Source organism: Protopterus annectens, chromosome 8.part0 (genome assembly GCF_019279795.1).
Source record: "Protopterus annectens isolate FY-2018-M chromosome 8.part0, PAN1.0, whole genome shotgun sequence".
NCBI classification, from domain to species: Eukaryota; Metazoa; Chordata; order Ceratodontiformes; family Protopteridae; genus Protopterus; species Protopterus annectens.
Window position 1 is genome coordinate 1,446,169,374 of NC_056741.1, and position 14,813 is coordinate 1,446,184,186.

A 14,813-nucleotide genomic window follows, 5' to 3' on the forward strand; every position below is an offset into this window, starting at 1 on the left:
CAGTTGTGTCAGACTACCTGCTAATAAGGGGCAAGTGCCCCCCCCCCCTCCAACTACTGACACACTCCCAACCACATCATCCTCACACTCCTCAGTAACAGCATCATCAGAAGCAAGGCATCCGTGAAACACCTACGGAGCAAATGTGTGATCTGGTCCTGCAGTGAAGCGACACAGTGGGAGATCTGCCATAAGTGAATCTGTCCTTACAGTGTTATGTTTTGTTTGTGCATATAGCCTGATGTGAGCAGTAGATCACAGGTCATTAGCTGGTTGGAAGGGAGTGGGCTCTGTCTCCTCAGGGGGATTTACAGTCCTGAACCTGTTTTTATTTTTGTTGTCAGTTTAACCTTGTGGTGACTGGAGTTTACTTATATTCACTCTATTGTAATTAATCTGTTTAAGACTATACTTAAACATGGCAGTATATGCATTTGGCAGTAGAATATATCTACATAGAAACATATATGAGATTATATCATCTAACATCAAACCTACAAAACACAGAACATCATATCAGTAAAGAAAGTTCAAATTCAGAAAACAATGAACCAACTAACCAATTACCAATAATTTAATTAACTACCAAAGAATAAAATACTGAACAAACTAATTAACCACAAAATAAACAAACAAAAAAAACCACAAAACTTTTTCAAGGTGGCTTCGCTCCCCCTGCACCACCTTACTAATGCATGCTAATCCTAACTCTAACCTGACATCTTAACTTACAAAACCTCTCTGTAACACTACCACTACAAGACAGACTTGGATACACGCCACATATACCCACACACGCATACTACACTAGATCTATTCCCCTTACCTAACCTTAATTCTAGCCATAACCATTAATTCCTGCACAAACATTCACCTCACTCACACTCACACACACACACACACACACACACACACACACACACACACACACACACACACACACACACACACACACACGCACACACACACACACACACACACACACACACATATCACACACTCCCATCACCGAGCTCAGCCTTTACTATAACCCTAACCCAAAAACTCCTGAACACACATTCACTCCCCATATTAAATCAAACACCCATATACTTATATTCCAAAACTGCACTTTTTCTCTTCAACATAACATGCAGATGCTCAAATATCCACTTGACCAGATGTGCACACACTATACTCTGTTGACTAAACTGCAAGCTGACAGAGTATCATGCATCTATAGGTATACACACTCACACACTCACACACTCACACACTCACACACACTCACACATACACACATACATACATATATACACACACTTGCAGGCACACATATGCGCACACACACACACACACACACACACACACACACACACACACACACACACTCACAAACATATATGTATATATACATTCGGATCTACTTCATTAACTTGAATTACCTGAACAATGAAGCACCAAATGCCAAGACCAAAATATCTAAATATCTAAAAGTTGAACAGCCATAAGATCGACATTCTAATCATCGCAAGTTCATAACATTGAGAACATTGTTACACAAGTCTTTACAACTATTCCTATCACCTAAAACACTACATCTGTAATTGCATACACCAGATCACACCTATCTTAAGTTTTTGCAGGGGGGCTGTGCCCCCCTGCACCTGCCACACCCCTACATATTAAATATACCAACTTCAAGATCACACCACAATGGAGAAAAGGTACATTTCCTGATCCCCACTGTACCATGATCTCCAAAATTTGCACACACACACACACACACACACACACACACACACACACACACACACACACACACACACACACACACAGGTTCTCTGCACAAAACACCTGCACACATCAAACATACACACTTCCCCTCCTACTCACTTATCCCTCCAGATTAACTACCACCACCACCATTTCTGTAAAGCTTAAACATCTGTTCTAAACAATAAAAAATCCCTTATCCGTTCCTTACAAAATTATACCAAAAGATCTCAAAAATCAGCATTAAATGTTTCATCTGCCATATTTATTCTGTACAATATATAACTTCTTAAAGTGATACTACAAGATTCAAACTCTACCGCATTAGGAAATCAACATATTTGACGTTAGAACACTCGACACTTTCAATTTTCTGTGTTTTGATAATTCGACATTCTGATATTGATGTGTTGTACTTCAATGCTCTGGTAATTTGACTTAATGAAGGGGAACCATACATTCATGTGTGTGTATATAAACACATCCTTACATAAATATATGTAATACCAATTATAACAATGCACATAAATGAATAGATGGACAGACAGATAGATATTCTGTTCAAATGGTGAATGACTGAGCTCAAAATGCATTTCTTTCTTATGTAAGAGCACAGAGTCATTAATAAAGCCCAGACAACATTATATTTGCTGCTTCCTTCCAAGACACATCCCTATACCTGCACACCAAACAAACACTCTCCTTCTTCTAAGGCTATCCATATAATCAAACAAACTCTCTCCTTCCAGGGCTATCCACATAATCAAACAAACACTGTCCTTCCAGGGCTATTCTCATAAATCAAATAAATGACGAGAATTATATATGGGGAACGGCTCTGCATTGGTTCTGGCAAGTGAAAATTTGTAAGTCCAAACATTATTTGCAGACAGCAATCCATAAGTGTGTGCTGGGAAGAATGGGAACTTCCACACATTTAGCCAAACAAGGCCTACAGCTGACAACAGAGCAACTGTGTGAAGCAGAGAAAGGCTGTTCCAATAAAGACTGCATAAGCAAGTTATGTGATATACTTCAAATCACTCATACGTTCATTTTAAAACAAGACACATGATCCAAAATAAAATAAAATCATTCAGCTTTGTTGGACCACACACACAAAATAGATAATTTGTTAAATATACAAGTGTAGTATACCATGTATTTTCCAAGCACTCTGTCTGCAACATTTTTGTGAAGTTTCAGAAATTCTTCTATAGTTGAGAGGGTTTTCTCCTGGAAACAATAGAACACCACACTAGCCATTCTTGACCCAGTGACATTGGGAGCAGGCTTTTCAAAGAACTTCGTAATTCTGGAATTAAAAACACATACATCACAAATACTACTTTACAGTCAAGATTATTCTATTTTTATTTTATTTTGAATTTGTTAACCAGGACAGAGTACCGATCACAGAGAACCTATTTCAGTCTCAGCCTGGGATAAACACAATCAATACATGACATCATATACAGAGTAAATGACAAAATGCAGTGAATACATATATTATATACAGAATGAATATCAGGCTTGACTTTAGGGTAAAAAGGCAGTAGACAAATGACATTATATATGGAGTGTCTGACAAAGCACAATATATACAAACATTACACAGAGTAGAAATCAGAGCTGGCATGCTGGAAGAATCAAAATGGAAAGTACAGTCAGATCAAGGTATGCAGTAGGAAGAAAGCTGGTAAGAGATTAAGTTATAAGACCACAGGTAGCAGTTGCATTTCCCCATGGTCTTGAAATGTTGCTTTTATTTCTGACTGGAAAATGGGGCAAAAGAAATGATCTTTAAGAAAAGAAGTGAGAGATTCCCAGAGTTTAGGACCAAGGAGTGAGAAAGTAAGGTCTGTTGCAGTGAAACCTAGATTTAGGGTTTGAAGGACAAGACCTAAGTGATTATGATTTCTAAGGTTATTATGTTGGTCCATCTCTACTAGTGGGGGAAAGGTCTCTTTCTTGACAAGTTTTAAGTAGAAAGTCAGCACATTGTTTCATAGGTAGCCAGCTAGCTTTTGCAACTTTTTTATATTTTTTAATCTCAAGAGTAAATGAAAATGTAACATTAATTCTAAATTAGTTGGTAGAATATAAATATATGAAGATTTCTTACACACGTCAGACTAATCTAAACATCTCAAAACAGGCAAGAATGAAAACATGGATGCATAGAAATTCTGGTTCTGATCCTTTGATGCTTTTTGCATTTTAAAATAAGACTTTTGACTACTAGCATAAATCGTAGCTTTGAGGCTAAAGCAGTGGAGAGAGGGTCATGTCTGATATGCATACTGCCTGGCCATCCTCAAAACTACAATAAACCTATGAAGTAGAGATGGTCACAGCTCATTGCTCAACTGATATATCTGCATGTTTAAATATCTACAGACCTCTGTTATGTACACGGTTACATTTAATACTATAAACACAGAGCCTGCCGGCTCATTTCTCATGTGTGCATGTACAGATATTTGCTAACTTTAGCGATAACTGAAGTTGCACTGCAGCACATGTAATAAGTGACATATATCACTTCATAAGTATGGCAGTCCAGGTCCAAAGACTGAGTCCTTCAAGTCAGGCTCAAAGTTTAAATTTCCAAAACAAAGACTTAAGTTGTTTTTAAAACTTGGTGAACTTTTTAACACTCGTAAATAAACAGAAACTTTATTCCATAAAACAGGGTCATCTGTGTCAAAAAGGAACCTCTTCATTTAGAAAAATTGAGGCTAATAGTAAAATTTGCTTTCTTATGTTTGTGAGTTCAGACACTAGAGTAAATTTCTAAGTTCAGATGTACCTGTCAAGAGTTAAACGTTTTATATGCCACAATGAATTTTGCCCTGTAATATCTGGAATGATAAATGATCTTCACATTGATTCAAATTTTGTCAGTTGCTCAACAGAGTAAGAAAAGAAGACACTGAGTTGCATTCTTAAAAGTTACAGCAAAGTGTACACAATGTATACACCTCACCGTAATTTTTCCAAACTCAGATGCTTACCCACTGCATTGCGTTGATGTGAAGATTTCATCCTTAGGCCATGCTGATTCATGCCCTTACAGTGAATGATGCGTGCATTTTTATCAGATTTAAGTTTTTGCAGTCATTCCTACGTCTTTATAAATTGCCACTTCTTCTAACATACTGTATTAAAATATTGGTGATTTGTCAGGAGGTGGCTTAACAAAATACATAACTTTACATTTATTAGTACTGAGATGCAAACTTGTTGGCTTTGCCCAGGATATAATTTCCTTTATACAGGCATTACTTAGGTTCAGATCATCCTTTGAAATTAATGTAAAGCCAGTTTATTTTTGCATCATCAGCATGTCTGCTGATCTGACAACTATTGTATCTGGGGATTCCTACAAATGCTAGGTCGAGCAAAGTGAGTCCCAAGACAAAACCACAAGTGACTCCAGCTTCAACGGGTAACTGAAATGAGTTAATATTTTGTATAACTACCACTGGTGCCCTGTCTGTCAACCAGATGTCAATCCAGCATGTTAAAAAGGAGTTCTATTTGCCTCTGATTAATGCTTTGTGGATTGTAATGTCTGAGAGAGAGTCAAATGTTTTTCTAGGTCTAAATATATCACTCTTCTCAGAAGTCCATTGTCCACGGCTATTGTTACTTGATGATAAAACTCTACAATATTTGTTAAGCTAAACCATCTTTTAACAAACTCATGATGAAACATTTCATTAATGATGTATTATTTTCATTTTTCTCTAGCAAGTCAAGTAAACCTTTTTCATAACATTTGCCAAGAACTGAGGTGGAACTAATGGGCCTAGAATTCTTAACGTCAAGTTTACCACCTTTCTTGTGTATAGGAGTGACGTTTGATATTTTCCAGGTTCTCATCACTGTCCTCACCCTTAGTAAGTTACTGAAAATGATATACATAATTGGAAGCAGTTCATTATGTAGCTTAGTTAATAAAATGCCAAGAATAACAGTTATTTTTTTTCAACAGATTCAAAAACTGATAAACAGGACATTATTGGGCAAGTGTCACCACGAGAAAAGGCGTAAGGTGCTATTATGTTTCTCATTGTTGGTAAGTTCTACTGATGAAGTGCGGATGAGGTTTGGAACAAACAGGGCCACCTACAGTGACGAGAGTTAAAGTTGGAGAGGGGGACAGTAGGGTTGGGATGGTAGGGAAGGAAGTTAAAGTGGTGGGATAGAAGGGTTACTATCTGTAAGGAGGAGAGTTGGGGAGGAAGTGTGGTAGGAATGAGGAGGGACTTAGGTGACACCATGTGAGTGTAACTGGGTCAGGGAGCTGATTTTGGCATGCACTTGCTACTTGAAGGCTTATGTTCAAGATGACCTGTGGATACTTCAGAAATCAGGCAGGATTTGGGCTAATAATAGTGAGCATGGAGGTAGTCACTTGTTGAGGTATTGTGTTTTTTTTTTTTTTTTTTTACAAGTTGTTTTTATGGGGGTCATGAAGGTGACTTCATAGGCATGGCATGGCGAGTTTTACTGTGTGGCTGGAATGAAGGCTGGAGGGGTAATTGGTGAGTAGCAGTGCTAAGTTCATTGACAGTGGTGGTATAAAGTCCTTTAGTTATACTGGGACGGGTCTATATTACATTATGGAATACTCATGTATTCAAAAACATAATAGTCGACCCCTAAATGTCGAAAACATCAAATGTCGAACTTTTCAATGGAGAGCTCCGTACAATGTGGAAATATAAGTTTTCCATTGTCTGCACTGTATGGCAATCTCGGAGTTGGTATATTTAAGAAGCAGGGGTGTAGGGGGCACAGCCCCCCATGAGGAGGGGGTGCAGGGGGCTTGCCCCCCTGCTTACAACGTTTAAATGGTTTGCTTGGGTGGGTTTTTGTATTTTTTGTAGCCGTTCGACGTTTGATGGTTTCAACATTTAGGAGTCGACTATTACGTTTTCGAATACATGAATATTTCAATAATGTAATATAGACCCACTGGGGCTGGTAGGGTCCCAACTGAGTTATAAGTGGTGTTTGGTGGGCCGCGATGCCCCTGGAATGGCTAGAGAACCGGACAATTGGTTCACATTTAACTCCCTCACTGCTTGGCCAGTGAGGATACTGTGAGGAGTGCAGAGCTTAAATGATTAAGAGTAAGCTTCATTGGGGGTGGTATGTTGCAGCTGGTATGCTTACTCTGAGCCAGAAGTGCCAGGCACTCAGAGTAATGGCAGCTCACCACGCATGCATGGTGAAGTGTTTAACCATTATGGGGGAGAGGGGCTGGTTACATGTGTGGACGATCAGTTTGCTATGGCAGTCCACACTGCCTGGCCAAGGAGGATCCAATAAGGTCACAAAAGGGAAAAAAAAAAGATTACAAAACAAGAATAAATACAGAGCAAGTGAGATCCAAGCTCATTTGGGAGCAGGTGGTGTGGATTAGGTCCCTCACCACACCTCCGGGCTGTACAGATCTTCATATGTCAAAAAAAAAAAAGGCAGACATTTGAGTTTCAGACTTCATGTCCCACATAAAATGAATGCTAATGCAAAACCTGTTATTCTGTTAACTAGCTGTCTCTCTTACTACTTCATGCAACTGTTACTTGTTGTGGGAGAGGGTGGTGAAGTGCAGTTAGGGCATAAGGATAAGAGTGGAGTTAGGCTTCCATTAATTTTTATTTAAGTTTCTGTTCTGTCCCTCTCAGTTCACCTTACAACTGTAACTGCTGTAGTGAATGGTGGGGTAGTGCAGCTAATATATACAGATGAGAATAGAGTGTGGGCTTCTTTTACATCAGGGATTGTAAATCAGTGGGTATTCTCTTATTTGTTCCAGGTTCCAATTAATAGCACCCATATATATCGCACGTGACTTCAAACTGTCAAAGGAGTTAACATATGACAGTTCTCAATGATACAGGTTTCACAGTACGGTCAGGATTAGGTTTTCTATTTTGTGCAGTTTCATAGTTGGGTGTTTTCTAAGAAGGGGTGGTAGTTCATTAAGGAAGGAGTTAGTAAAATAATATCAGACATGTGAGAGGTAGGCATCTTATCTTATAGAAAGTCATGCTAATGCAGATGCTGTTATTGTATCAATGGGCTGAGTTGTAAGAGGAACATTTTAAAACTGTCCTTACTTGTGGGTTGAGGGGGGTGTCTGGTCCCACTTAGTTATGGTTGGTCTGTTCAGCTCTCATTTTTTTTTGTCTTTCTCTCTCAGAAGCTTTTACAGTGGTCTTTTCTTTTGCAGATGGCAGAAGCACAGAGTCTGCAACTGAAATTGGTGGCCATCACCTTGCAGACAGAACAGCTATTCTGGGAATTGCCAGCTAGGGAGTCCTCAGCAACAGGATATCCAGATGAGTCCAACTGGAAGAGGTGAAGGCAGACAGTGGCCAGCAAGCTGGTGGCACGAGGGAAGAGGACTTGACAGGCGATGGATGCTGTTGTGGTAGAGGGTTTTCTGGCTGCTGGAGTGGTGTGCAATGAGGTCACAGGTGTGTGTGTGTGTGTGTGTGTGTGTGTGTGTGTGTGTGTGTGTGTGTGTGTGTGTGTGTGTGTGTGTATATATATATATATATATATATATATATATATATATATGGGTCTACTTTGTTTCGTTGAATCTCATTTAATTGAATTTCAGTTCACCCCGACCTATTCGCTGAAAACTCAAATTACTGAAAACTCATTTCACTGAATCTGATTTCACTGAACTGCAGTTAGTATATATGGCACTGTGTAGAGTACTGTAAGGCTAGTAAAAGGTATATGCCCTTTTCCCCACTGTAGTGTGATCCTGGAGTTAGTATATATAGTTTGGGTTGGTGTCGGGGGCACAGCCCCCCACATTAGGTGGTGTGGGGTGCATAGCCCCCCACTTAGTTTAAGTACATATTGTCTTCCGGAGATAGTCATTGGTGTTGTAACTATGCATGTTTATTGTTTAAAATGTATTGTTTTGAAGTTTTTGGTAAAATAGAATATAAAACAAAGTGGGGGGCAATAACCCTCACAACCCCCCAATCTGGGGGGCAGTGCCCCCGACACGAACCCTAACTATATATACTAACTTCAGGATCACACTACAGTGGGGAAATGGACATATACCTTTTACTTGCCTTACCGTACTCTACACAGTGCCATATATACTAACTGCAGTTCAGTGAAATCAGATTCAGTGAAATGTGTTTTCAGCTATGTGGTCGGGGAGAAATGAAATTCAGTGAAATGAGATTCAATGAAACAAAGTAGACCCATATATACATATACATATACATATATATATATATATATATATATATATATATATATACATATACATATACATATATATATATATATATATATATATATATATATATATACCCACACACACTTTTTTGGATAATTTGCCAAGCAGAGTCAGACACAGAAATGGAGTGAACACAGGCTTTATATCTTTGAGAAATGCTGATAAATGTGAGAAGCTGGGAGACTTGGTAGTAGGTGTGATCACTAATAATAATAATATGCAATGTGATCATTATAAGAAACTGCTCAGGGCAGATTTGGTTAACATGCTCTGGAGAAAAATGTCTCTGCAAGAAGAGAATTATAGAAATAAATTGGGCACTAGATGTCTGACATTTCCTCCTAGACATAATGACATTGCTTACAACATCTGGTCCCAGGAAACTAAAGGACACCTTCTGTTCTACCCTATTCCATTTCAGTAGCAAGTACAGTCTCACTGCTTTGGAATGCAGTGATATTTCAGAATTAATATTGCCTTCCCATTGAACTATTACTTGAATATCCCAGTGACAGAACTTCAAAAGCACCTACCTATGAGTTGTTGGGCACACTTCTACAATTCCCCGAGAGGAGGTTTCTTCATCATCTTCCATGTCATAGTAAATTGCCAAGTCGCCATTCTCCATAAAAAAAAAAAACATATTCAGATTGTAAAAGTGTAACACATTCTTATTATTTCTTTTTATTCATTCCTTTACTCAAAATACAAAGGTCTCCAAAGCACAACAGGTTTTCATACTTTCTACATTTCTTGTAATCTAGTTTATATAAACTACTGTTGCCTTTCTCTACCTGCCAATATAATGTAAGCTATTACTTATTCATATGCTACCTTTCTGACTGATAACTGCATGCTCTACAATTTTCTTTAATGCATTTATATTCTTAATCTACTATGTTTGTGGGTTGTGTCTGAAAAGGTTCACAAGACCAGTTCACTTGTCCAGTTTACAAGCAATCAGTTAAACATCATTGTGCATAAATATAAATATATATATATATATATATATATATATATATATATATATATATATAAATATATATATATATATATATATCTCCAATACTGCAAAGCAATGTCCAGGTCATAAAAAAGATAATGCAGCTGGTACCTAAACAACGTAGCATTTCTGCAGGGAAACCCAGAAAAGGAAAGGTGGGGTGTTATTTTATGAAGGCAAGAACTAACACAATTTTATTTATAATTAGTGATTTGTTTTCACTTCCTAGTCAGATGACCGTACCTAGAGCTTCCCTACACAACAGTATGATTGTTGACCTTGGTATTTCACCCACAGCATTCCTGGCTATAAAATGACCTGTCCCTAATGTGCTGTGACAGGCTGCCTATTGGTAACACAGCATACCCATTCTCAGCTAAGTCCATTATGTCTGACTGGTGCATCAGTGTGCTAACGTTCTAGTCAAACAGAAGTCCTCCTTTTGTGACAGTTTCTCACTTTAAGTACAGTACTGATAATCTGAATTATTTCCCGTCCCCTTTTCATATCTTATCCATTCTGCTACCACTGCATCCAATGACAGCATTTCCTGAGGTATGTACACATGTTCTAGTCCTTTCCCAAAAGAAGGAAATAACTTCCCAAGCAGTCTTAATCCACTGTTTATTGGCAAATTGTCTTATGGCTCAATACAATTGCCAGACCTCAGTAAACAGCAACATATGAAGAAATGAAACAACTGTTCCCAGCTAATCTCTTGTATTCTTTACAAGATGGCTATGCCTTCAACCAAATGAACAAGGCAGATCTGGGGTACAATTTTACATGGAAGATAAAAAAAGAAGTGCCAAACTTTTCCTATAGCTGGAGCATGGATTTTCAGGGCTAAGTTTTCATATTTCAGTTTGGTTGCTACACATGCTGTACCAATGTTTGTATGATCATGCATATAAAGCAATAGCCTAATATGAAATATAAACCTTACTAAACTACTAAAACATAACAACAACAGTAATACAAATGACAGAAAAAAGTAAATCAATTAAAACATACTTCATAAATAGACTACAAAGCCATCTAGAACAGTGATGGTGAACTTGTGACACGCCATGACATTTTGGGGGACACGCCAGCATTCACCAACACCTGGTTTACCAAAGAAACTGCTTTTGCATTCGCTGCTCATGTGAAGTGCATTGAATTATTTTGTGCCAGGAGCCAGTTCAACACTGCTGCCTAAAGGTAAGGAAATTACTAACCTCAAAGACTATTTCAGTACACATTCTCGACAGAGTCTGCAAAAGGCAGTGCTGACATTGTTTTCTCTTCATGGTTACACTTCTGCAAAGGGCAAGTAGTCTGCATTTCTAAGTGTATGCTGTTTTACATTCCTCTCAACTGTCCCTCTTAATCCCTCCTGAAACTGGTGACTTTTTACACTTGATGATAATTAGAGTTATAGACTTATTTTACATCAGAAAATGTATATTAATTCACGTTCACTTTTTCAGTTAGTGTCTCAAATTAATAGTACTAGTAGTTTAAAAATGTCCATGTCCCATGTCTCTTATTTCTAGATTTGTCCTGCTTCTGTTGAGATTTATTCCTGAAATATTGAGAACTATGCTGTTTTGTTGATTATTTATTTATTTGTTTTTGTTTTTGTTGGGGGGTGACACAGTTAGGCATTTTCCGAATTTTTGACACACCGAACCCAAAAGGTTTGCTATCACTGATCTAGAGACAGTCATTCACAAAATACCTATGTAACCTATGTGAAACACCTATTCAGTACACAGAATACACAATTACCATATTCCACTGAGATTAACTGAAATCAGTAAACTTAAAGAAATTAAGAAAAAAATGATAAATGGAATATGTAGGGGTCTGCTATGATCTAAATGAAATATCTTGCGCTAAAAGATTTCACCACCCATCTTGAAACACGTTCAGTAAACCTGCAGTACTTGCAATACAATAGTATTCATTTATCTCAGAGAAGTCCCCATATCTGTACACATCCATGCACATACATTTCTTCTTAGCTCTAATTTAAAGAGATAAATTGTAAAACTGATTAAGCAACTAGACAAATAAACAACCCTAATTATAATGAAAAAAAAAATAGCTAGGTGTATATTTGCATGGAGTTCTTACCTTTAATTTAAAGAATTTGAGAACTTGTGCAATGTCAAAATTCTGATCAGCACACAGCATATCTCCTGCAATCTAAAGACACAAAGAGGAACAAGTTCATATACCATTATTAAATGCATCTGCAAAATAAATTAGATTACAAAACCAAACACAAGCTACATAACATACTTCTAAGAGGTAGCAAGGTGTTACTTTTACATTAATACTATGCTTCCATTTCTAGTAAATGTCATGTAATACCTCTACAACACCTCATAGTCCCAGATGTAATAGAAAACCTACAAGTTCCCACTTGCCTACATGCATGTTTCGATACCTGCTGTTCGCTTTCCTGGCCAGTAAGGTAACTGATGCAGCAGATGTAACTTCTACACTCATTTCTAACCCCTGATGTAATGTCTATATGATTAACTAGGTATACACAGAGTTTATATTCACTACTAGCACCAAGCTAGATTTAGTTAGTGACCACTTCCAAATACTTGCTATATACAAACAAGAGCAAATACAGCTGTCCTCAACACAAAAAGGTTAGTAATGTCAAGCAGTTCTTATCACAAGTATCTGGGCAACTACTATCACAGATATACTGATACCCTACACCAACCTTAACCTCTCTAAATGAGGAAGTATCACAGCTAGCACAGGAGGTTAAGGCTGTGAGCTGTTAGTGAGCTGTTTCCTGTAGTCAATGGTACAGGGGTTTGATTCCTTCTACCTCCATTTACCTATTGTGTAGCTCTGGCAAAGTTATTTAACCAAGCAGTGCTCTTGGATTGTCCCTGAAAGGAGATATTTGTGTCCAGTTTTCTTACCCGATAAGAAATAGATACATTTAAAAAAATCCCATGACACCAGTAAGGAAATCAGTACTAAGACTATCTCAAAACACAGAACATCAAGACTGACATATTTCAAAAGTAGTAGACTCAAAACTACAGACATGTAAATCTTTACACCCTAAAGAACAGACGATCAATAAAGATAAGGAACAATTGACCTTAGCTTATAAAGTCTGCCAGAAATTGTCACACATAGCTGTGGAAAAAAATCAGCACCCCAATTAAGTCCAATCAAAACAAATTGCAGATACTCACCCTTACCTATCCAACATCCAAAATGTGGAATTCTTTGGTTCCACTTTGAAGAACCATCATATAAGCTCTTTACAATAAACAAACTTCTCAGCATGCAACAAAAAGCTTCTCCCTCAATCTGGAAAGTAAAATACTTGTCAAAAAGCATCTCTTAACCATTCTACCTGGACACTTATAAGGATACGATGATGGATCACTTCATTGCCTGACTATTGCTTTTATTAGTAAACAGAGCAAAAGAACATTAAGTGTTAAAAGAAAGAAGGCCATTACCATATGAGTTGGATTGATCAATATGATGGGCATCTGAAGGCCCACTGCTCTCTTTAGCATGTTTTCTAAAGTGATAAGCTGTGTCATGGAGGAGCTACTAAGCAACATTGCAAACAACTGTCTAATTATTGACATTCAGCATCCCTTTTTTCTTGGCCAGTATTAGTGTACTGTGTGAATGTGGAATAAGAAGACTTGCTCTACCAGTCCCCAGTCGTAAGACTTCTGATAGGATACAGCAGCTAGTTGTAAGCTTAAATCTGGATAGGAATAACCAAAGACTCAAATGAAGAACTGTGACCATACCACCAATAACAATGGTCATGTCAAAAGGCCCTGAACTGGATGCACTGCTATTCATTACATGAGAACTCTGTGTCACTACACTGCAAGGAAGTTAGACTTTACCGGTGCACACATGACTACACTCCAAACAAGGCTTACAGAAGGTTTCCACCACAAGACCTTGACAGCTTTGAGTTTCTGCTAAGCATCAAAAAGGCCAAGCCTACAAAACTTGCTATGACAAAGATGAATATCCCTTGCTGTTGGGTGACATGTTAACACTCTGGCAGTAGCATCTAGTTTTGGGTGGTACCAGAAATCAACAAAAATTGGTTGTTCTGCAGTTCTTTAAAATAAGTCTGGCATTTAGTGCAGAAGATTAGGGCTATGAATCATTAGCAACTTAACTTCCTGTGCTACAAGTTTTTATTTCCTCTAGTCTTCATTTGCCTACTGTGTGACCTTGAACAAGTCACCTAACCAGACAGCACTTTGGGGTAATTAGAAATATGGAGCCAAATAATACTTTGGTGATGACCGAGCACAATGACCGAACGACTAGTGAATACAATCAACGTATTGAGCACTTTCATCCTAATACAGACTTTATCAGAACAAAATTCAATATTTAAAAATGATTTTATAAATACAATACTTTCCTTTTATTGGTGGTTCTAAATCCAATATTTCCCATGTAACGTACAAGCCCCATACTCCATTGTAAAAACATTAGATATTCCTCACCACCACACCGATAACCAACCAGTTGACTGTAAAATTCATACAAGCATATATTTAAGTGGTGGTGGTTACAAATATTTCTAAATATATAAAGATAAATTAAAACAAAATCAAGTAATAATTAAAATTAAAAAGTTTCCCTATTGTATTTGATTTGTATTGTACATCAACCAAATAAATTTTTGTTTTTATTATATATATTATATACATCCAAAAGTTGATTTAACACTGGACCAATCACAGT

General features: G+C 37.6%; 1 protein-coding gene across 1 annotated transcript in view; it reads right to left on the bottom strand.

Annotated features, from left to right (window-relative positions):
* Window positions 1-14,813, bottom strand: part of LOC122809496 — a 396,891-nt gene that overhangs the window by 208,697 nt on the left and 173,381 nt on the right. Inside the window, exons 5-7 of the mRNA XM_044081048.1 lie at window positions 12,174-12,245; window positions 9,583-9,671; window positions 2,914-3,070 (exon numbers count right to left, since the gene is read on the bottom strand). Of these exons, the coding sequence (XP_043936983.1) occupies window positions 2,914-3,070; window positions 9,583-9,671; window positions 12,174-12,245 (318 nt within the window). The remainder of the gene's footprint in view (window positions 1-2,913; window positions 3,071-9,582; window positions 9,672-12,173; window positions 12,246-14,813) is intronic.